At 42.0% G+C, this 25,295-nt stretch overlaps 1 protein-coding gene and 1 long non-coding RNA gene across 2 annotated transcripts; one reads left to right on the top strand and one right to left on the bottom strand.

Annotated features, from left to right (window-relative positions):
- Nucleotides 1-1,347: 1,347 nt before the first annotated feature.
- Nucleotides 1,348-20,655, bottom strand: LOC127588093 (uncharacterized). Its single transcript, XR_007958970.1, has 3 exons — nucleotides 19,097-20,655; nucleotides 16,298-16,419; nucleotides 1,348-3,192 (listed from the first exon to the last, which is right to left on the bottom strand). It is a non-coding gene; the product is annotated as an uncharacterized LOC127588093 (long non-coding RNA).
- A 2,743-nt stretch (nucleotides 20,656-23,398) lies between these two features.
- adad2 (adenosine deaminase domain containing 2) lies at nucleotides 23,399-25,147 on the top strand. Its single transcript, XM_052047672.1, has 7 exons — nucleotides 23,399-23,567; nucleotides 23,690-23,840; nucleotides 23,914-24,084; nucleotides 24,172-24,386; nucleotides 24,464-24,695; nucleotides 24,807-24,939; nucleotides 25,025-25,147. The coding sequence occupies exons 1-7, from the start codon at nucleotides 23,399-23,401 to the stop codon at nucleotides 25,133-25,135; spliced, it is 1,182 nt and encodes a 393-aa protein (XP_051903632.1). The 3' UTR covers nucleotides 25,136-25,147.
- The last annotated feature ends 148 nt before the right edge of the window (nucleotides 25,148-25,295 follow it).

Here is a 25,295-nt window from a genome sequence, read left to right as displayed (position 1 = left end):
ATAAATGTAGACTCAGATAAAGGTTTTGACAAAAATATTTATTTACAGGGAGAAAAAAAAGAATAACTTGTCTCAGAAGGACAGAGGACCAAAAACATGTATGCTACCAACCGTAAATAAAAGAACCCAAATCACTACATACATGAATCGATGGAAAAAATCTGGCAAGAAAATTCCGAACCAAAATCATGCAAGGTTGAGAACATTTACCTGGGGACAATGGCTTGAGCAAGGCGAATTAACCGACGTCGAGTTGGTCGAAATGGCAGTCCTTTCGCAATGGCGTAATAAGGTGCGAGAAAGGTGCGACGATGAGGGAGGGGAAACGCCCACCGCTCCAGCTGGAACTCAAGACACATACAAACAAAACGTGAGAGAACATTCGGCAGGGTGTTCCTCTAATCGTCGTGACAGGATGTGGATTTCTAGGACAGCAGAACTGGTCTTACTGGTCTTTGTCAGGAAACAACACCCAACCCCTCCTTTCACTCAAACCAAACACACTGACACACATTGCCCATTCGGCGCTGGTGAGCGGGAGCTATCAAAGCATTTGTGTGCATGACAGACATCGCAAGGTGTTCTCTTCTTGACCGCAGCCCCTCGCTCACTCTGCCATTTCCAAGATCGGACAGGTGCTATGAATAAAACATTGAATCCATTAAAAAATTAATCACCTCTACCTTAGGCATAATTATGGCACGATTGCTCCCGGTGTGCGAGACGACAAACGTTCTTCCTAATGTGCACGTGTTTTGTATACTGTAAGTACCACAACATTTGAATTGTAATCATTTTATCAGGTTACGATGTTCTCCCAGAGTCTCTGATTGGAAAGTTGACATGTTGGACCTCTTGACCTGACAGCAACCGATGGGGTGTGAATACTGTGTAGTGCTCATGGTTGGAGAGCTGAATGACATCCCATTAATAGACTTTGGCACACCGCACACCAAACGACATGGCTGAACCCGATCAGGTCGAAAAAAAATTAGAGTTGGTGACTCACATTCACATATCGACAGAGATGCCGCAACGGAAAAAGTGCGACCCCCACATAGGGTTTTGATGCTCCACATATAGAATATATCTATTCAACCATAAAAACATGGCGTGATTGTCAAGGAAGAAGTGGATTACCACAATAGATAGATAATAGTATAATAATAATAATAATAAATAATAATATATCCTTATATGTTATAATAGATATTATATGTTATTATTATTATTATATATATTATATATATATATATATATTGTTATTATATATATTATATAACATATATAATAATATATATTATAATAACAATATATTATTATTATATATAGTATAATAATAGAGAATAAAGGTGAGTGTTGATGTTTTCAACGGCTGTTGACAATAACTGAATGTTTATTTATTTAACAGTTAGTTCCGAGCAAGCACTTTTGAGTCATTCCATGACCGATGACATACGCTAAAATATTGGGACTAAATATATGACTCTGCCTCATAGGTGGTTTCAATTGTTAACTTGGCCCTTTTATCCTTATATTCATATCCTTAAATAGATGTGTTCAGGTAAAAGTGTGACTATTGTCATTTCATTACTACCTATTCTTTTTCTAATAATGTGACTGTTTCATTGTCGTTACATATTTTTTTTTTCTGCTTCAATTCTTCCTTCACAATAATAATATAATACTAATAACAATAGTGATGCAATAATTCTTCCTCTCAGAATTAAGACAACAGATTCCAGAAAGTGGCATCATCTGAACCACTGAGTTCAGTCAAGATTGCTATCAAAGCACTGCACTCTTCTGTGTTCCATTTTCTTACCAGACTAGAGGACCTTTTACACGCATTCATCCTTCCAGTGCACAACTCCGACCTGGTGTTCTCTCCCTTGGGATGCCATTCTAATTAACCCAAAGAGGTCTCGAATCGAGTGTAGCGGGCCGGCACCACTGTTTGAGAAAGACTCGTCTATGTCTATGTCAGTGTGTGTGTGTGTGTGTGTCACAAAGACAGAGGTGATTTCATGACTCCACTGGGTTCAGGAGGGGTAATAAATTACATGAGCACAGCAGCTGGGGGTCTGTCTGTGTGTGTGTGCGTGTGTGTGCGCACAAACTGTACATGCGTGTGCGCTAAACAAGTATTTCCAAATACAATGTTTCGATTTGGGCTGGGGAGAAAATGGCAGATACATTTGTCAGTTAGCATGTCTGATAGTGTGTTAGAAAGGTCATGAGAAAGAAATACTCTCCATGCTTGAAGTCCCTCTAAAGTGAAAATGTTTTGTAAATTTGATACCACAGAGAAGACTACCACTAACAATTCTGAGAAAATTGAAAGGTGAAAAAAAAAATCACCAAGTATTTAAAAAGAGGCCTCAAAATCATGACAAATCAAGTCGTTGTCTCTGTTATCAAATGATGTGTGCTTGTTCATCATGTGCGCTGTATAATAGTATAATAGTATACCTCCACAATTTACCACTACATCATTTCCAGTCCTTGCACATTTTTTCAGCAAGTACCTTCAAACATGTGTAATGTATTGAGAAACAAATCTCTGAATTCACCTTATAGGGTCTGAAAGAATATATGAACTGGGCTTCAAAAACAGCACCGACAGCATTTCATTTTTTCCCAAAACTCTGTATAAAGTGCTTTTTTTTTTTTTTGTCTGATGGTGGAAGTTGGGTCAAAAGTATGCAAGGAATGCAAAAAAAAGTAGGATTGTCTCCAACTATGTCATTTTGCCACATTCCAGCGGCATCTCATGCTGTAGATGCGTCACTCTGCGAGGTGAGAATTTCTTGTTGCCATGGTGATTCCAGTTTAGTCTACTAGCTCATTCAGTCATTATTTCTGATGACTTACGTCGAATAATGATATATCTAATGTTTCTTTATGTACAGTAGTAGCGGTTCGACTATTTCGGGTAAGATGAGACTTTTGATTTGCATATGTGGGTAGAAGTGTGTGTGTTTATAATTCAAGACTACGCTGTGTGAAATCAATCGAGGTATTGTGCCTGAGACACAGGAGTGGTTTCATTTACCTTCTGGGCACTTGTCCACGGCTGATGAGTCTGGCTGGCTGACAGACTGGAAGGAGCCACAGCAGCTGGATGGGCAGCTCCACGTCAACATTCCCAAATTTGGTAGCGTCCCATTTGGCTTTTTGATGAGCGTCTTTCTGCATTTAGAAAGTGACATAAATCTATGACTATGTGGAGTGCATAGAAAAAGCCTACACACCGATGTTCAAATGCCAGGTTTTGTGATGACGGAAAAAAAAAACAAAATCATTTCATAACTTTTTTTCCACCGTGCAATTAAACTGACAAAAAAATTGGAGGAACACTCAGCTGATATAATGTTGGATCTGCCTAATTGTCATATGTGGTTGGCATAGACCAGGGGTCACCAAACTTTTTGAGAGTGAGAGCTACTTCATGTGTCCTGATTGTGTGAAGGGCTACCAAATTGATACGCGTCTGAAATAACATTTGTACAAATTAAATTTAATAATATTAGAACATTAGCTAGCTAGACGTATACTGTAGCTAGCTAGTTAGATAGCTAAATAGGTAGCTATAGAATCTATAATACTGCCCATGTTTGCATTTTTAAATCATAATTTCTACGAGCAAATCACAATCCTAGCACTGGCGGGCTACTGGTGTGGTCCTCACGGGCTACCTGGTGCTCGCGGGCACCACGTTGGAGACCCCTGGCATAGACACATTGACAAAAATGTTATTTTTTTCTCTTACGGCACACTGCTAATCACGTTCAAACATATGCTAAATTGGAGCCAGCACATACCTGACACAATGTCAAGTGCTTCAGATGAACCACCAATAAAGTTCGGATGTTCAAGTATGCTTTTTCAGACTTCATTTTTTGCTTTCCAACAGAAGCCTGAAGTGTTTTTTTTTTCCAGTCCATGATGCCGCCTTGTAAAACAACATCAGATACAATGAAGGATATAAATTTCGACATCCAAATCTAAATAATCCGTGTTTAATATTTCAATAATCAAATACCTTAATACACTGTCATATATTCACATTCCAAATCAAAGCAATATGTGAATAAAAATCTTACTCTATCTACCCATTTCATCTGTGTATTTTACCCTCTATGTCTGTGTTTGTCTTGCCATTGTTGTCTTTTCACTGTGCGTGTGTGTCTCCTGATAAACACACACAGGCACACCTACACGAACACGTGCAAAATGCTGACATAGGGTAAAAAAAAAAAGGAGCAATAGGCAGAAGAATGCTGAGTCAAGAGGACCGTCGCTGCCCACCACCCCAATAAATGCACAGAGCATGTGGCCTCATCAATAATAGAAATTCCCCCTTAAAGTGTCACTTGTGTGTGTCTGAAGAAATGTGTGTCAAATTGGTGTGTTTATCTCCACATCTTGCATATGTATGCGTTATGTATGTGTGTGCGACGACGGTTTGGCTAATGGTGTTAAAAGATCACATTAACCTTCAGGTGGAGCCGCTCGTGTCGCTTATCAAACCACGCAGCTGCGCCTCCCACGATGTTTTGATGCGCGTGCGCATTTGTGCGTGCGTGCACACGCATCAGTCGAAATGACGTCCAGCGATCTAATTCAAAAGAACATGAAAGAATTCAACAGTTCGTCATGACTCAAAGCTGCAATTCAACCCATTGTGCAGTATTATAATACAGTCATGTAACGTAGACAAAAAGGAAGAAGAGTAATTCTACTACAATTGTAGATGACTCAGTAACATGCTGTAATATTAGTCATATTTTTATACAGGATAAAGAATAGATGCCTGAGTGGATTGTTATATTATATGTTAACGAGTTCGTGGTCAAATATCCGTTGCTCAAAGGGTTCTGAAACCGCCCCAATCGATGCTAACTGTTAGCATGTGAATGGTATGATTAGTTGCTAGCATTAAGCTAGCAGGCCATTGTTCTGTTTCACAATGCTGCTTGCACCGATGTCAGATGAGTGTACTACAAAAAAGAAAAAAAAATTACCAAATGCTTTCCTTTTGAAATACATACATATATTTCTCTAAAGTTTCACTCGTTTCTAAAGTGAAATGGTTAGCTGTTTCAAACTGTGTGGCTTGCCATCACTTCTCTAGAGGCTTTCGTTAATCCTATTTGATGCCGCTGGTGATGATAGCTCATGAGCTGCATTAGAGTTATTGTTGAGCAGAATGACCTTTCTCGTGTGCGACGAGGAAGGAAAAGTGAGAGAGGGCTCGGTCTTTGTCAGGGATTGATCCTCCAACGCCCACGTGTACCGCGTGGGCCACACCGTGGTCCATTGAGTTTATTGACCACAGTTTGAAGAGTTCACATTCTGTGCTTTTTGCTATTTAGAGCCATCGATTCAAGTACAGCACTGAGAGGAGCATTGCGTTCAAATCGCACTGGATTTGGCGGGGTCGTCAAGGGGCCACACCTCTGGGGAACAGCCCCCAATGCCCACTCAAGTATTTCTTGCACACACTCAGCATACTGTAAACACACGTGGCACGTATGTGCCGTGACGAGTTCGACATTCATCATGCGTGAGGCTCGGACGCTATATGCATTGAAATGTCACCAGGCCCTCGAATCAATACAGTCCCAAAAAATCCATATCAAGCTGTTTTGCATCTGGTCATCATCTTATTATCTCTGTTTTATGTTTAGTTTGACAGTGGACTTCAGCTGGGTGTGGCATTAAACAGCTTGAAGCCCGTTTTTTAAAAAAAATGATTCTTCACTGTTTGTCAAAGTGCCGCTGATTGTGATGCAAGCTGAATAAACGCTCGCAAGATGACGGCTTATTTCTCAGAAAACTTGTAAGTCGGGTCGCACGTAATTAAAGACACGACTACTGCGTTTGCTAAAGCCTCCATCATCACAGAAATCATATGTAGTCATCTGTTGAAGATGACGCTCATATGGGACCATGCTAATGTGATATATCTTTTTTTCAGTCAATGGCAGGCTTTCATGTAACCAGACCTCTGTGCATCTCTCTCTTTTCTCTCAGCCATGCAGCGGTAGTGGACAGATGGTTGGATCAAAACCCATCAAACATTTACAAGCACACACACACACACACACACACACACACACACACACAGCCCCTGATATCAGAGAGGCCTGTGCGTACACACGAGCACACAAAAAGGCACACACCTGCAGCTGCAAGCTAGCTAGGCTCTAACAGTGTTCGAATGAAGAATTTGATGGAGTCGTGCTGGATGTCTGATTGGTGTGATGGCTTTATTTTCTGCCGCACAGTTCCTCACAAACACCATCTCCATTCGGGTGGATAGCACAAGGGGCTAAACGGCTGGACAGTTTTCCCTAAAATTTTAGCCAAGGATGCATATTGAGTCCATCAGATTTGTTCTGCTGCATCGCGGGGTCCCCTGGCTCATGCATGTGCAACAAAATGCAGACGAAAGAGGCAAAAGATCATGAATGGAAAGGAGGAGGAGGAGGAGGGTGGTGTCAAGGAGAGAAATTATTATCAGGCGGGGGAGAAAGAAAGAGGAGGAAGATGGAGGTCTCATACAAGATCATCCTTTGCGCCCAAGTTATGAGTAATAACTTGGGCTCAAATATGCTGACTCATGTGGAATCACTCAGAATCACTGAATCATGGCAAAGTTCATTTTTCAGTATTTTCACCGATTTTATCTGTTGTAAATCATATAATTTAAAAAATCTATTCACTTTGATTCCTTTAAAAACAGCATAAATGTGTCAATTTCAAAACAAATTCAATGTAACCAGTTAAGATATGAGTATAGTTTGACTACGGCAGGCTGGGGAATAAACAAGATCATTTAGTTAAAATTCATGACATTTATTTGCATTAGGTTTCCATAAATACTTCAGTATGGCTATGGTTCACGTTTCCAGTAGATAGTAGTAATGCAACATGTTAATAGCGCTTGAAAAATCGACAGGAAGTAGAAAGACTTTCCCGGCACACCGGGAAGGCTCTAAAATTTAGAGCCTTCTAATAGCTTTAGTTGGAGCTAATTATGTTTTATCATTAATGCTATGTCTGGCTTGTGTACTCCTCTTGTGTAATAGTAGTCGTGTGTGTTTTACTTACACTTCTTGCTCATAATTTTGTGGCCACCATAATTTAATTTGCTGTTGAGTTCATGGGCTCACTCGATCATTCACCTAATTAAACGAATACATTGCAGGGATGCCGTTGGCTCATGCAATGAGCTGCATCTTTAAATATGTTCAAATGTCTCTAAAAACCTCCGATATGACTTTCTATTTTGTAATGTCAGATATGAATATAATATTGTAGCTACAGGTTAAACGCAAAAACAATAAGAAATCTCAATATCCGGTTCAGAAATTTTAAATGCATTTCAAGTGAAAATTTGCCCGAAAAATGGATGTGACTGCTCTTTCCACTGAGAAACAGTCGTACATAATTGCATGAACATGGCAACAAAATACAAGTTTCTGACAAAATTGAAAACATGATCAGTGTGTTCCGAGCTCAGTAGCCCCAGAGATTTGGTTGCCAAGTCAACCGCGGCCACCTCAACGCAGCAACCGCCTCATCTTCACCTCTATTGTATAGTCATTTGAATCCTGTGCTCATCTTCATCCATTTGGATATTATTTGCACAGGGATCTGTGTATGGTGTATGTAACGTGGCGTTTGCTGTTAATGTGCCTTTTGTGGCTTTGAGGAGGAGACTCGGCTCAGTGTTGCGCTTTGGCAGACCACCTGCTTCCATTTTGTTTTACATGGCCGTCGTTTGACGTCCAAAATAAATAATAGATAGCGAGGAACCACGTGTGCTTTCTTGAAAGGGGGTTAAAAATTGAATAATTTTATTCAGATATCATTATTAAATAAATACAGTTGCAGCTTGAGAAAAGCACTGCCGATGTTCTGCTTTGACTTGTGAAGTAAGAGAGCTGGTGGCAGTGACTCAGCTCAATTCATTCAACAGCAACAAGCAGCATTGCACCAGGTACAATAAGGGTACAAGTTCTTAAAAAGAGAGGCCTCAGGATATATATTATCACTGTAGTTGAAATTTACTGTCCAATTTAACATAAACCTAATCCCAACCCCCTGAGAACACCATACACATTTTGCCACCTTCATGGTAATGCTAAACAGCATCTGTGATTTCATCCTTTAAACAACAGAAACAACTAAAGCATATTATTTATCCTCCGCGTAGAACAATTAATATTAGTGCCGTGAGCTGAGAGGAGTTCATGCATCTTAATTTAAAAAGGTAGGAAGTATTTACATACCTCGTGGCTGGATCTTACTCCAGACAACTATGCGCACATGTGATTTCGACACAAAAACCGCAGTGCTGTGGAATATTCTAGTTTTTATCACACACAGCTTCTCACACACACACTTTCACTGCCGCATTTCACAAACACTGAGTCACCATGGCCATTTTTTTCCAGCCTGGTAATTACCCATAATGACATTGGGCATGCAGACCACTCGGGATCAAAATGCATTATTTTTCATTACAGACAGCCTGGAATGACCCCGGAGCTGATAAATAATATGCCAAACATACGTTTTAAATACTCCTTAGCCCATGGCGTGAACGCTCCCGCGGCATTGACATGCTTTGACTCACACTGCAGCAGGCCTCATTGTGATGCACAGCTAGGTCTAAGCTCTGCTCTGCCAAGTCGGAGGCAGCCATTTAGCCAGCAGAAACAGGCGCACATTGATGCACGCACACATGCACCAAGACGAACCAGAAACAATCAGACAGGATCATTTGAAGGAGGGCGTCAATGAAGTGCATTGAAAAGTGCCTGTGGTTCTAAAGTAGTAAATCGTTGATATTAGTGCTCAAAAATTTGCCCTGCAATATGAAAGTGGATTTGGAGCTTCACCCAGCCTGGCTGATCATGGCAGGGAGTCGCATAACGGCTTCTTGCTCACCGACACATTTTCAGAAATGGCAGAAAAACTTTTTTTTTTGTTGGTTTAATTGCTCTCTCGATTTATGGGCGGGTACTGAGAAAAACAACCACATTTGTGTACACGTTATATGTTTCTTTGTAATGTTTGGTATGGCCCTCTGTGGACTTAATAAAAGCCGAAATGGCCCCTGAAAAAAGAAGGGTCTGGTTCTGTAAAGGCAAAACTCAATGATGGGATTACCATGACAACGGTAGCGCTGACGTGGAGGTTACATCGGAGGTGTCACACTCCATGGAGACAAACTTGATGGCATCGTTGAATCATCAAGAGACGGAACCAGAACATTTGACACTACCGTTCTGCTCTTGCCCACTTTGTGTACAAGATTATTGGAGGTCCGGTAATAAGTCATCAGAACACTAACCTCCAATATCTTCAGTTGGTTCGCTGCTCCCTTTTTTCCTTTTTTTTTTTTTTTAACCTAGCCCACATCCTTCTGTTGTCTGCGGTACTTTTACAATCGCTGTCCTCCATTTTTGCACCCACACCCTCACCATAGCAACCAACCGTGCCTTGATGTCAAGGAGGGGAAAAGAGGACAGGCGAGATGAGGAAAAAGAGATGACGGATCGAAAAAGAAGTTGTCTGATTGAGGTGATAACAAAGACTTTTGGTAACTGAAAAGAAATACAAATAGGTCAGTCGTAATCTAGGGTTGGGTTTTTGTGAATAAATAATGCAGTGCTTCAAAGTAAAAATAGCCTCAAGGTGGAAAGCTCACCATGTTGCAGCAATACGGATAGATGTGATCAGAGTACCAGTTTGTTAGCAACAACAAGAAGGGGATGTACTGCGAAACACTGTCCTGAAAATCCCCAGCAGTGTTACTTTTATTCTGATTACTTCTACTTCTGTCTGCTTATTCCCTTTTATCCTGACACTCATTGTGACGAAATATCAACATGAATAGAACCAACTATAAGAATACAACAACATGACATGAACGATAAAAACTGCAAATAAATCTATGCACGGAGCTGTTTGACACTGGGTAATACAGTAATGCCTTGAGATACGATGAACCGACGACGAATTTGCTTACCTCATGGAGACATGTCCAAATAGAACAATAGGAGTCCTGGGATTGACCCATGGGGCACCCCACAAGTCAAAGCCATTTGGTCTGAGACAATAATCAATTGCGTTATTGGAGGCAACTGAATATACAGGCTTGTGTGTCACAAAAATCAGTGATGCAAGTGATGCATGTTCTGTGACATCAAATACGAACAATTATTTGTCTTGCAGATGTAAAGTTTAACAATGTCATTCTCAAGGGTGATCTGGTGTTTGGCCACCCAGCGGGATGTGTATGGAATGTCGGGTCACCGAGTGGGTGTGATAGATGATCTGATTGCTAAGAACAATGGCTAACCTCCCTATGTGATTGAACACCAACACGGCGTCTCTGGTTACTGTTACCATAGGAACACACATTAAAGCTGCATGTATGGTTTGAGAGGATAGGAGTTAATACCATCTTATCAACGACACTTAGCTTTCTATTTTCCATTTGCTTTCCTCTAATTTCTAGTGGGACTATAGTGTCAACATGAGGATTTGGAGATACTTATTTTTCAACTCTCAGTTTGCTGCCTAAGGGAGACAAAACTGACCTCCGCTAAGACTTAGGCGATGGCACTATTCCTCCAGGCAATTACTCTGCTCAATACAGTGAAACAGGAGTTCGGAACATTACAACAGTGGTTCTCCTATTTCGGTGCAGTCAAATGCCCATCACAAATCGAACGGCAATTACATGATAGTGGCATGTGGTCCTACAGTGGGAAGCCAATGCAAATGAAAAAATATCTCAGTGCGGGTGAAGAATTTCTCCCAAGTTAGCTTGGAGACTACAGGCTGGCGTGGTGTACTGTTTGGCCTAAACAGGCACAGCTGCTGTTTATGATTCCCTGTTGTTAATGCTGCTCCATCGGGAATGCACGAGAGCAGCTGAGGGCAGTGACAAAGGCATGCACACACACATGCAATAATATAAACAATGCCCATCCAAGATGGATGAATGACAACATACACTCATCTGCCGGGATGAAAATGTAATGTGATGAAAAATCGATGTGCATATCGGGACATCTCTAGTGCACAGAGATTTGCACAAAGTGAAAAGATTGCATTGTGAAACCGGTGTGTCAGACATCTAGCAGCAACAGCCCATGTGACCTTATCAATGTGACTCACTCTCTCGCTGGGTCACATCTGCATGGACGCAGCGATAAGCGTGTAACACACAACAAATGTGGCACATGCAAGGCGTCAACATGGTCAGTAAATGAGAAATGAGCCTCCTAAAATACACGAGTCACACTAATTGGACCTTGTCCTGTAAACAAGACACTCGTGTGACTGATGGCGTGATGCCAGTGTCATCTTGCAGCGCATTATTAACACAAAAAAAAAAAACGCCCAGCAGAGTGGGTTAACTCAATAATGATGACTGATAATGAGCATGGTGTTGTCTTGGAAACAAAGCCATCTGTAAGCCTGATTTGATAAAGTAAGTGCCCTCGGAAAGCAGCTCATGTGTGATTCACAGTCTGTAAAAATACATGATGGAGGTGCTTTCAGGTGACGAAATGCTTCTTATTGTGCAAATATCTATATCGATTTATAGATACAGTGTATGTACACACACACACACACACACACACACACACACACACACACACACACACCCAGCACAAAGAAGACTATTACCTCAACTACACCAGGATGCTGTAGTAATGTAATGGTTGCTTTTCGCTGAGGATAAAGAATATATATCTGTGAGTATTGTTAAATTAAATGCCTCCGTGTTGCTCCACCATTGGTGTTCAAATATCCATTGATCCGCAAACTGAGTACTGTATATCAATGCTAATCGTTGAACGTCAATGGCTCGACGGACTTAAGATGGGAGTGACAATAAACAGCTTAGGGGGAGGAAGCTGAGGCTAGGATGTATATGCCTGATGGTGCTGATGAGAGTAATGTGATTTATTTTTTGAAGAAGCAAAAACAGGCATGATTGCTCGTCTCGGAACCTGGAAGTCCCCTTGTCCCCCCCACCCTCATCCTCCCAACCTCTGTTGACTGACTAAAGAGAAACGCACTAAAGGCTTGCCCTGCGAATAGCGAATGGAGAGTGATGTATAGATAATGAAATTAGCCACATATGTATGTGGATTCAGGGGACAGATGTCGTGCCTAGGGAGACGAGACCAATCGGCTAAATGAGAGATGACAAAATGGGTGAGATGTAAAGGAAGTAAACTCCACAGCGCAAATTTGGCCTTGTGAGGACTTAATTGACAGAGACAGCTAACTTCCGGTAATTTAGCTGATGAAGCTTTTCAGGACTGCTGGCTGCACACAAACTCACCAATAGAGCAGCAGAGAAGCCAAGATGGAGGAGGAGGAGGGTGTGTTTTGTTAACATTTGAGCCCACAGTCAAACACACACACGCGCACACACACACACACATTGTCACCATCAACCTCCAAACAAGTGAGAGGAGACAAAGTGCTGATAGTGCTGTTCCCATTGCATCGCAGGCCAAGGCACACGCATGGCTGGCTGGACCGCTGACGCTAACATGACATGCTAGCCACGAGACATGCCGACTGGTAATGAAGAGGAATGTTGTCTGACCCTCACTAGATGTAGATTTCAATCCCACCAGTGATGTATACAGCAGTCCTTCACACAAAAATGAACAGTCAACGCTGTTCCGCATGGCTTCTGAACTTCAAAGGGGGTAGCTTGGAAACAGGCCTGAACAATTTGGTGGTGTGGGAGAAAAAAAATCTAATTGCAATTTTTTTCTCTCTCTCTCAGTATTGTAATTCTTTTTTTTTCTTGGTCCTCTTCCCATGTATATTTTTTAACAAATTTTGAGCAATTAATTCATCTCTATTATAACAACCGGTTTCAGATTGATTATATATGTTTGGATTGCATAGGCTACACTCAAGCTAAAATAAAGGCAAATAAAACATGAATGAATGTTAAAAGACAGTTTATCTTCTTCAGTTAGAGTTTGCTAACTTATAAAACAGTCGGACGTTCATATTTTAAGGAACAACACCACAATTGTGTCGTAAACAGAAGTCAATAACTCATACGTGCCATTTCAACAACAATGGGAAACAAATGTCCGATCACTTCATGAAACAATAATACAGTATGAAAATACGGCATTCAAAAGCACTGGACTTATCTGGGTTCTATACAAATAAAGAACTAAATATACATCCATCCATCCATCCATTTTCCGAACCGCTAAATCCTCACTAGATTTAAAAAAAAAACGACAGCAATTCTTTCATTTTAAATTGTAGCCTCTGTGATACGAAAATTGCATTCTACTACATCGCGATTTGAACTTTTGATCAATTACTCAGCCCTACTTGAAAGATTTTAAGGCCAATGTGCTCTAAAAGTCACAAAAGAATCCAGATCCAGGGGAAAAAAAGTTTTAGATTTAATAATAAAAATAATCATATATATATTTGCAATTGTTTTTAGTCTTTCATGCCTTCACCGCCCTAAAACTTTGATTACATTATTTTTGGTAATTGTTATTTCAGGGGTAGAAATCAATGATCTTTTTAACTGAGAATGTCAATAATTTCAGCATTCTGAGATATTTCATGCAACAAAAAAAAATTATGTACTTTGTCAAAATCTGATTGAGGCTATTATTTTGGTAGGCTGATAAAATGCAAAACAACCGGTTCTAAAACCAACCCTTCCAACTTGAAGACCCGCCGCACATGGAACGACATGACCGAATACAACTGAGAGTGACCATCATAAAAAATTCGTTGCCGACGGCTCGACTCCTGCGAAAAACCTGCAAACTTGTATCGAATTGTCCAGAAAGAAAATTAGATTTCTCATAATTCATGGTCATCTATATACAATATAGTTACCCTTCGAATGTTGAGCATTCAATGTTGAAACAAAATGTCATGTGCGTTTCTTCACCTTGTCGGCTCGGCACCACCTGCGATCGTTCAATTTGATCAAATCTCACCCCCGTCCACAGTGATCAACAGTAATGGTAGCATCTTCCTTTGAATGCAATCCTTGCACCCCCCGTCCCACACCCCATTCCCAACCTTCTTCAATCGTAGCCTGCGTCTCAGCCGCGCTGTTGCGAGTGTGAGCGCATACGCCATAAATAGCTTGGAGAGGATGCGGAGAAAGCGCCACGGATGAGGGACAAGGAAGCCCGACGTTGCGACTGTCTGCTGCAGCCAAACCTAATATGCTGGCAACATGTGCTGCAAGCCAGGAAAGAAAAACAAGGCGGCGTGACAGATGACCAGGACAAAATTGGATTAGAAATGCTCCAACACATATCTATTCCAATTCTGGTGTGTGTGTGTGTGTGTGTTTCCTCCCTCAAGTATCTCTGCTGATATTACACTGATATTTCATCAGCGCTACGACCATAGTAGATTTCTGTCTTTAAATCTCGTCTCATACGTACGCCTGACAGGTCTCTGGAATTAGCCGGAAAGCAATCAGGCTCCTCCGATCAAGGAAAAACACACAAGATAAATGAATGAAAAAGTGTGGAGAGAGAGAGAGAAGTGATTGCGGTCCATATAGCTTCTCTATCAAAAGTTATTTTGCGGGCAAGCGGAATAACTTGGCCTGCTACCGGATTGCATCAGACCGCGAGGTGTGTTTCTAATCGCATTTAAAATCTTAGTCTTGATAACATCGAGCCCAAAAATGGGTTACAGGCAAGCAGTGATCATGGAGGCTGCCTGGTAATTACGCAGTCAAAGTATTTGGTGCGGCTCTCAATACCAAATCATTTTTGTATAAACACTGAACTGTTATTTGATTGTGACGTATGAACACATATTGTCACGCTGCAAGCTTACGTTGCTCCGCAGTTTGTTTTCAAATATCCATCGCTTAAAGACATAGAACCGATAGTCGATAATAAGTGTTAGCCTGTCAATGGCGATTTCCATTTTGCGTTAGCCTTAAGTGGGCGGAGGCCTTCTGAAGGTAAAGTTGAAGTGTGGGGAGAAGAGGAAGTCCAGACCGAGTAAAAGAATGCGCTGAAGGAATGTGATGCCACATTACCACAAAAACTGGCACGCAAATACTGTTCTTGCCATATTTGCATATTCAAATGATCACACTCCCCAGTTCATCATCGCATGCTCCTTCATCCAACCTTCTACGGAGCCAACCCCCCGCCCCCCGCCCCCCTCCTGATTTGACCTCTCTGCTCCTTTTCATGCAAACATCTCCAACTCGTGCAGAGAGATGGGTGTCATATTTCCATGGCAGCGCACCGCGAGGGATCATTAATCAAACCCTGTGAAGATGTGAGCGAGTTTTGTGATGAGCAGCCTTTGTAGACTTAAGGGAGACACATGAGCGAGCACGGTCGGGCTTCGCTCCAGGATGCAAAACGGGGAGGCAGGGAGGCAAGGCGACATATTGCGCTCAGCTCATTACATTGTCACTACGAGCGCCCAATCTGGGACTCGTTGGCTTGAATGCAGCCTGATTCAACCCTGTTTGAGTGAAAGCAGGCCACGGCGCGATCTCCTCTGGGAGAGCAGGCAAGAGCATGGGTCCGGATTCATATGGAAACAGGTTTAGGCTAATAATGCCACAGAGTTAGTGGAGTGCATTTTACAGTACTTCCGTCTGTGCGTGTGGTCATGAATCCTTCATACATATGCATGCATGGCTGACTGCTCAAATTAGCATTGGTACCCCCCTGTTGGTACAGTGCGTGTATTACTGTGCGCGGTGCACGACTAGGCGAAGCAAACTGGTTGTGTGTGTGTGTGTGTGTATGTGTGTGCTTCACAGCACCACGCTGAGGGAAGCAGCCATTTGTTTGCACTTGGCCCAGAGGAAAGTGCCGACTGCCAACAACCCGCCACGCCGAGTGGGGGAGTACGAGTGAATGGAAACATAGTGGAGGAGGAGGAGGAGGAGAGGGGAGATTGTTCTTTTATGCTTCACTTTTTGCGCTTCAATCGCGTCAATATATTCCAGTAGATAAAGAATATTTGAATACGAATGCTGTGACAGTGAAAATATCCAATCCCAGCCATTTTTATCTTCACATTGCCAGGGCGCACATTGCAATTGGGACTCTTACGTGCAAAAAAAAATGTGTCATTTGATTGTATTTAGTCAGGAATAGAGCGACACACACACACACAAAGGTTCAAACCTCAATCTCTCATTCATTAAGATCTGAGGTGATCCGGTTACACACTCACATGCGTACACAAACACACTTACCCACAAGCAGTCAATCCCACAGGCCAGGCCGTGCCAGTTCAATTGAATTATCGCTATCGTACACCCAGCACAGAGAGTGGAGAGTCTGCTCACAGTCCACACCCTCCACATGCGGCCCTTGCCTGCAATGGAAGCAAAACACACGCACGTGAGATCATATAGCACTAGATGTCCCTCACGCAGGCTGTATCACTTTTTCGATTTCCCATGACAGACAGGGTCCCATTATGGTCATCACTTACAGTCCTTATTGATCACCTACTCGCTAGGCTCCACCATCTTGGGCCGCGCGCACACACACACACACACACACACACACACACACACACACACACACACGTTCGGTACAGTCATGTTTGTACTGCTGGCTTTGTGAAGACGTACACAAAGCATCCACGTCCAAATCAAAACAAGCGTCGACCTTGAAAACGTCCTCCACACCACTTTTCTGTTCTTCATCGATTCATTTTTTACCTTAACTAATATCCACTGAGATCACTTGAGGCCAAGCTCTCATTTTAAATGAAATTGAGGTAAACAAGCAAACTGAGGCTTTAGCAGGGAACCAGAGCCCAGACCTAAATATGTTATCATGATTATTAAATACTACGATACATGTTGTCACTGAAGCAAAAGGTGCAGGCGTGTATTTTATTTGTTTAAAATTTTCTCCCAAACAGTTTTTTAAATTGAAAAATATATATCAAACAGGTGGATATCAGCAAAAACAGGAGAAACAACATAAACATGAACTTTCCCAGAAAAACACAAACTAAAATGTTTGACAAAAACGCATGCTAATTTGGAACACAACATGTCACGTAACTTGCAAGTGAACGTTTTCAACTGGATGACGAATGTGCCTCATTATTGTAACAAATCCACTCGGTCACTGTGTTTGACATTTTCAGAGCCGCTTGCCATGAGTCCTCCCACCGGAGGAGGGAAACCCTGGTTGATGTGTCACGTAACGAAAAAAGGAGCGAAAGAAGAAAAGGTCGCTGCCTGCTTCATGCTACGGCGCGAGAAAATGAGGTCGTCTGAAGATGGCGAGGAAAAGAGAAAGAGAAAGGACACTGGCAGGAGAGAAACAGGAGGAGGAAAAAAAAGGAGGATGTTGCTGCCATGGTAACCAGTGGCACCTCAGAGAGGAACGGCACCGCTGTGGGGAAAGACCCAATGTGCATGAACACACACACACACACACACACACAGTGTATCCAAAACTAAAACGCATTCATGTATGTTTCATTGACACATTCCTATTTCAGTAAATGGGAGTCTTTTTTTTCCATTTTCATCAATCATGAAAGATGCAATTTTTTCATGTTTATTTAATTAACCATTTCCGCCGAATCCCTTGAAAAGTCCATTTTTTTGTCCCATATTGTAGTCGTCCTTTGTCAGTGCAAATTTGCGCGCTGTGTATCCCCCCCCCCCCCCCCCCACCTCCCACGGTGGTGATGACGACGAGGCGCTCCCCCTCCCCCATTTTTCACATGCAACGCAAATTTGTTCTGCATACGCGTGAGAGATTTCCACCATTCTGTAATGCACGGCGATACTTTTATTGCCCCCCTCTTGCCATTAGACGAGATTGAATGCAATCGAGCCTCCAAAGTCAAACCTTTAAAAGGTAGCATTCACATCGTTTAGTTAAAACCTGATAATTCAACCTTGAGTCCGTTAGCTGAAAGCTAAAAAATAATGGGAAACTCCATTGACATGCTAACACAAAATTGTATTTATGTCGTGCTGTTCCCATTAAGCAAAGGTCATCTAAACACAAACTATGCAGCGACACATGTAAACAGAGAATATAACCATACTCACAGTCATACAGTTTTTATCCTCTGCAATGAGCAACTAATCGGAGCTGAGCCCTCCCTGCACGATACTGTACAACTATCACCTGCTTATACTGCCCCCACCTGGCCAGGACGGGTACACCTGTGGACGTGCCAGTTGATGGAGCACAACCAAGTCTTTATGACTCTATTAAATGAAATGTATCATTATTATTATGTTTTTAAGAAGTATAATATTATAGAGTGATGTTTTCAGTCATTAAAATATACATTGCATTAACATTAACATTTTTGCAGGGAACACACATTTGGATTTATGAACAATTTAGAGTCATTAATGATTTTTTTTTTTGAAAGAACATTTCTTATTCTGAGGTTAATGAGAGCCAGCCGTTGCATGAACTGATGTGATTCATTCATGTAATGCGTCTCGTAAGATGCTATTTATAACTTGGCATGTGTCAGAGGACGGTATATGAGCTTCATCGCACATGGAGGCGAAGACGGTGATTTTGCAGGACAGGCGTGAACGGAACAGATGCTGTTAAAGATGTTAATGAGGAAAAAAGAGCTTTGTGGTAAGCATTAGATATGTGTTAGCGTTAACTGCAAATTACTTCCGAAAAAGAACACCGGGGGTCGCAGTTTTTCCATTGCAGTGAGTTGGTTATGTGCGGGAGGGGTGCCGGCTGTAATAATATTTAATAAACAAAAATAATGGATTCATTTTTTTCCTCTGTAGCAAATTAAGGATTTCAGTCAAATTCCTGTTTGCAAGTAGATAAAGCAAAGAATAGTGTTTCCTGTGTGGAATATGCCTGAAAAAAAAATGGATTCATTCTTTTTGTTCTGACCACCATCTTTTCATGCATCACGTCACAAGGAGGAGAGGAATGAAGGGAGGTCAACTGAAGGAGAAGCAGATGCTCGCGTGTGAATAATTATGATACTGATGAGATTCGACCAGAGTGGCAAGATATTTGGGGAGTACCTCACGACGCAGGAGAGGCGGGGAAAGTAGTGAACAAAGGGTGATTCTTTCTTCACGACTCGGTATGTGGGTTAGGCACGTCCGCATGTCCTCTCTCTCCTTCGTCATCCCACGAGGCGTGAGAAACTGGAGCCTCCCTCTCATCTTGAAAGATGTATGAAGCTGCATCCATAGGGTAGCCGGCCATAGTGTTCTGCATCCGACTGTCTGAAAAGATTAGCAGAGAGGAAAATAGTCAAAAGTCGAGGACTGCGGACATTATGCGGCGCTGCCTTCCGTTAAAAATACTGTACATCAAAACGCCTTCCCCCACTGAAATAAATGGAAATGGCAGTAAGCCACCCCAAAAAATGTTTTTAAGGAAGGAAAATAGCACTCTATATTAAACTTTGTAAAAACATAAAATAATTACACAATTAAAGACAAATGAAATGAATTATACAGTTTTGGTCACAGTTTCCTCAACTGCAAATTCTGGTGGGTGAGCCTTGGCCACCTGAGCGCAATATAAGAAAAATCAGAGAATTAGTGTACTGAAGGATTAGCTCCTGTCACAATTTCTCAGTACAACAGTATTCCTTGGTCGGTCTTTGCGGGGGATAAAGAATATATACCTGTGAGTATTGTTTCATGGCCTGTCTGTGTTGTTGCAGCATTTGTGTTCAGGTATCTGTTGCTTAAAGGGTAACAAGACTGCCAAACTGATGCTTGGCAATAAAACAGAAAACATTAGCATCCACACATCAACTCACCAAACACCACGGAGAGATTGACAGAAATCCACGTTTTTCCTGTAACACCAATTAATACTGTGATATGTGTGTCAAGCGCCGGGTGTTTATTTTTCTTTCAAGTGTGCAACACTCGGCCTCTCACTTATAACATATGTTGAATAAAAACACCGTCACAGCTTCCAACACAAAAAGCCGTGACAACAAACGGAGCTGTCCCCCGCGCCCTCACTCATTTAAGAAATAAATGTGGGAAATCTGCGAGCCTGTAAACGTCTGCGTCGGTGTGAAATCATGAGACAGAAAGGAGGGAGGGGGAGAAAAGAAATAGAAACGAGAGACAGGCGAAGGAGAGGAGGACACTGGGGAAGTTTCCCATTGTGCCTCAGCAGGAGTCATTTCACACACACATGCACACACACACACACACACACACACACACACACACACACACACACTACAAGGCCGCATTTGGCTCTCTTGAGGTGAGCGTAAGAGAAATAGTATTGAATTTCACAATAATCAAGGGAACATATCACCAGTTAAAATAAGGCTTTGCGCTTATGCAGGATGTACAGTGTGTTTGTTCATGTGTCCTCGGGTGTGAAGGATTCATCTTCACAAGTTGATATTCATAGAACTCCCCAAACCATTCTGTATCCATTTGCTTATTTACTGCATCTATACATAAAACATGACAAGCGCCGTCTTTTCATTTGATCTTAATTCATTGGTACGCCGATAGAGATTTGATATTTATTCGCAAGCAAACGACGTAGCATGTTGTGCACGTCCGCCTCACAGTTCTCAGCTTCTTGTTTTGAGTCACAGCTTGTGAATCCCCAATTCCCTGCATCCCACATTTCAAGAAAATATCAAGTACACTGAACATTAGAATGGTTGTCTAAATGTGACTTACAATAAAGACCTTTCAAACTAAAATTCCCACTGATATCTTATTTTTTATTTGTTTCTTGACAAATAAAATGAGACTTACAGTATATCCTTTATTAACTGTAAGGACAATTTATACTTCAAGTCAACTAAGGCCCATGACTATGCATCATCTTCAGTCGCAGAATACACTCGAAAGTGTTTGAGGAGTGCTCCCAGTGTTGTATATAAATATAATTTTGATACAGAACATGCATGGATTATGCATGTAAAGTAACATGTTACAGGTTCAAATGGCAATAAAATAGTATCGATGAATAGTAAAACAGAGGGCTTATTTACCGTGATTGCACTTTGTGTAATATTTACGGTGAAATATTTCGTAGACCATCTAGAATCTGTAAAAAAAAAAAGCAAAAAGTTACTTTCAAAAACGATTATCAAGAACGTAGCCATTTTGTTTGTGAAGAACACAGTTAAAGGTACAGAAGAGGGCGCCAGAGTTCTCGAGTTGTGCGGACATAATATTAGGTACACCGGAAACAAGTTATTTCAGAAAGAGATGTATCAGATTCCGCATTTGCAAAGAGAACAACCTCACTTATGCTTAATAAACCAAAATATGGGTTAATTGTATTATTGTTGGTTGACGACTACAGGACAGAATTGCTAAAAAGAATAACCAGGGTTTAAATCTGTTAAGTAAATAGCATTCACTGAGTAAGCCACGGCCTGATTGGTCCCTGGAGAACGCACGGTAACGCTCAGCCAATCCGGGAGAAATTCACTCCCGGTGTACAATTATCTTCCTGTCTTCTTTTTCTTTGTTATTTGCAATTTGGCGCCATATATTGTGAATATAGCACGACAACTCTTCAGTGGTGAGTTAATTTATATTTATATATGTATGCATTCAACGCATTTTCCCCATAAAGTATTGCAGCGTTGAAAAAAAAGAAATACAATAGTTGTTAGTTTTTTTTAAACGATGTAAAATTAGAGAAGCTGCCGGGTAAATTAAACAAAGTTTTTATTAGTTTACAGGGTGACCCGATACCATATATATCGCCATTGCTGTTTAACATCTGCCGGTAAAGTTGCAAAAACAACAATTAAAATGAACCTCAAACATTCTATAGTTTTGTTAGCAACTGGTATTGAGCTGAAAATACACAGAAAATAACAAATGATCATTATTTACCTTCTCAACAGCAAGATGAGTCAAGAAGCACGCATTCCGGGACGAGGAGCTCAGTGGAACTGCAACCGACTTCAGGTGCATTTTGATGAAGCTGCAGGGTACGTTTCAAGTTTACGGGATAATCCTTAGCCACAATTAGTACTGTGATTTGAACCGTGCACTCAGTGGCTACATAAGTTGCTACACTAGTTACAGCTGACAAGTCCCATCGTAGTGCGTGTAATGAGACAACAATTTACTATGAAATTTACAATCAATGGCGGGGAAACATTAGCATATTACCTCGTGAGGTTTTTACTTGTTTGCAGAGATGACGAAGACGTGACTGAAAAAGATGGTGCACTTTCAATGATGATGACATCCACTCCCATAAACGCCAATGTGCTTGATTCTGATGAATTAGTTTTTGGAGTTGAGGTAAATAGAGAGAAGTACATTGAAAAATGTATGTACACTTCTTTAAGTTCTCTGTCATTTTTTATGACATATTTCTTTGAGGATCACAACCCAGATGACCCAGCTTTCCTGAGTCTCTCCCACATGTCCCATGCTGATGATTTGCTTGTGAATGAAGACATCACTGTGGACCAGTCCTTGGACTCAGGGGTTGTAGAAGGTGCATACATTCAGACTTACCGTAGTTGTCATGCTGTGTCATGTGTCACTGAGACCGTTATGTTTAGGCCTACTTTATCAATAACCATACACTGTATTTTTTTAAGCCAATAGTGCTGACCTTGACAAGGACTCCACTGAAACTGCAACAGAATCTCCATCTTCTTCAAATGTGCCAGATTCAGATTGAGCACCTATTCAAAACGGTCTCATGGCCTCGGCCAGTTGCAGTTCTGCATCATACTAAGAGACGTTTTGATTTCCTGATGAGAGCAAGTCCATTTCAAATCATTTGGTCTAAGAGTCCCAACTGTTGTTGGATCAATCGAGTCTCACAAAATATCAAAATCCAAGTCCTTTTTCATGAAAAATGTCTCAATCCCATCTCAGGACTTTGCCAAGCCAAGCGTGAACAAAAACAGGACATAATAGCAAACGTCGCTTAACAAGAGAACATTTTCCGTGTTCGTTAAGAAGTATGATTTTGAAGTCTAACACTGATGAAATGGAAAACGTTCAAGCAAATCCCTACCTTTTCTTCACAAGTAACATCGCGGCTAACGTAAGTATCTCATTGCTTTACTCAAACTCATGACGCACGAGGCCACCTGCTGAAAATCCAAAACAAAATCCTTTGCTCATGAAAAGCTCCGCTGATTTCTATCAAGCCTGTTGGAATGGGTGGACACGATTAAGCCAAACGTAACAAAATAAAAGCAGTACTAACTACAGGCACTTTCAGTATGATGCAGTGCAGTAATACTATACCACTTATCAGACATTGTTAAATGTCAGTCAGAACTGAGCCTAATTGTATCTCTATAGGCAGAATTTCTAAACTACATTGTGTTGACGTGCCTAATGCTGTGGTCAGTGAGTGTTCACACTTCCTGTGTTTTAATTTGGAACACAGATTTCCACAAAAAGCACATGACGGCAATAAGCAGTGACAAATTCAACAGCCTCTTGAAGATGAGTCCGCATTTACTGGGCTGCAAGAGCCACATGGCGGCGTTTGTCCTTGTGAGAGGTACATTTCATTTCACATAGTATCCTTTAAGACCATCAAAACAAAAACAACTTGGGGGGTGAACTGAAGCAGAGACATCCAAAAGTGAACTTTGCAGTACTTTTGTGTGCTTCTTTCCATAGAAGTGACAGACACATCGGGCCGTGCATGCGAGTTCTACCAGGTGGTGGCGTTGGGAACCGGCCGCTTCAGCTCCACCAGTTGGCTTTGCTTTAATGGGACAGCGGTACACGACTGTCACGCCATGATCATTGCCCGGCGGGCACTCCAGAGGTGCGCTGGCATCATCAAAAGGCACCTTCACTCATCACGCGCGAGACACCGCAATTGTCGTCTTTGTCTTCAGATTCCTCTACAAGCAGCTTCTGCTCTTCTTCGACACTGACCCTCAAGCCAAGGAGGCGTGCATATTCGAGAGCAGCGCGGCCGGGCCGCAGCTTCAGCTCAAACCGAAGATCAGCCTTCACCTTTATACCAATCAATGTCCCGAAGGAGCCTACAAGAACTTCTACACGAGGTGCGAATGTGTGTTTAGAAAATGGGAGCATTCCCTAGTATGACATACTGCTAAGTAAATGACAACCCAATCTGTTGCCATCTTCAGGTGCTCCGGCTACAACAATTGGACCGCCCTAAAGCTGCAGTACCACACCAAGAGTTTACTGGTGCCCGCTGCCCACCTCAACTCAAACCACTGGGCGGCCAAAGTGTGCTGCATGTCGGGCAGCGATAAGCTGGGTCTGTGGACCATCGTGGGCGTGCAGGGCGCTCTGCTCAGCCACTTCATCCAGCCGCTTTACATCGCAAGCATGGTGCTCGGTAACACTGTCGTCACGCTGATCTGTCATGATAAAGTCGAGTTGGGATGAAGTTTTGAAGTTGTCGTGTCGACGCAGGAGGCCAGAAGCTTTACGTTGACCACTTGTCAGACACCAGTAAGTGTCTGGGCGACGGCTGGGAGGACATCCTGCCGCCGTTCTACAAGAAATGTGACACCAGCTTCCTGTGCTGCGAAGAGGCCACGCCCATCGAGGTGTCACCGCACCATGACGTCCTCAGCATCAACTGGTGCCTCGGAGACAAAGACATTGAAGTGGTAGACAGCAGCAAAGGCTTCATTGACCACAGGTAGAATGTTAGCTTTTCAACTTTTTGAAGCACCAACCTCTGCTTGTATGGCACTGGTGTCGGCCAGAAACTTGGATGACATCATCTGATTCATTTCTTATTCTTTCAAAGTTCCCCGTCCATGAGCGGACCCGGCTTCTCCAGTAGGCTGTGCAAGAGAGCGCTCTACAGTTACTTCCGTCAAGCGGCTCAGCTAGGCGGATATGGCTATTTGCTGGCTCTGCCCACCTACCACAGTGTCAAGGTGCATTTTAAAGCATGTCTGCTGAGCTCAACAGGCCTTCATATGGATACGTGTTTTGGACCTTGTGTGTGTGTGTGTGCATCAGGTAGAAGCTGGTGTCTACCAGACCGTTAAGGAGCTAGTCAAGCAGCACTTCCTCAGCAATCATGGCGGCCCCTGGAATGCCAAAAAGCTGGTGGACTTCTTTAGCATCTGAATGGTTTCTCCTGCACCTTTAGTTTAGCTGAATTTAGGCATTCAAGTTCTGTTTGGGAAAAAAATGTTTAGATTGTCTTGGTTCTAAAGTTCACGATCGCTAAAGCACAGCATTGTTCGGCAGTGTGGTTTTGGTTGGAAAGAAATACCTCAACAGCGAT

This window comes from Hippocampus zosterae, chromosome 16 (genome assembly GCF_025434085.1).
Source record: "Hippocampus zosterae strain Florida chromosome 16, ASM2543408v3, whole genome shotgun sequence".
NCBI classification, from domain to species: Eukaryota; Metazoa; Chordata; class Actinopteri; order Syngnathiformes; family Syngnathidae; genus Hippocampus; species Hippocampus zosterae.
This window is presented reverse-complemented; position numbering and strand designations above follow the sequence as displayed.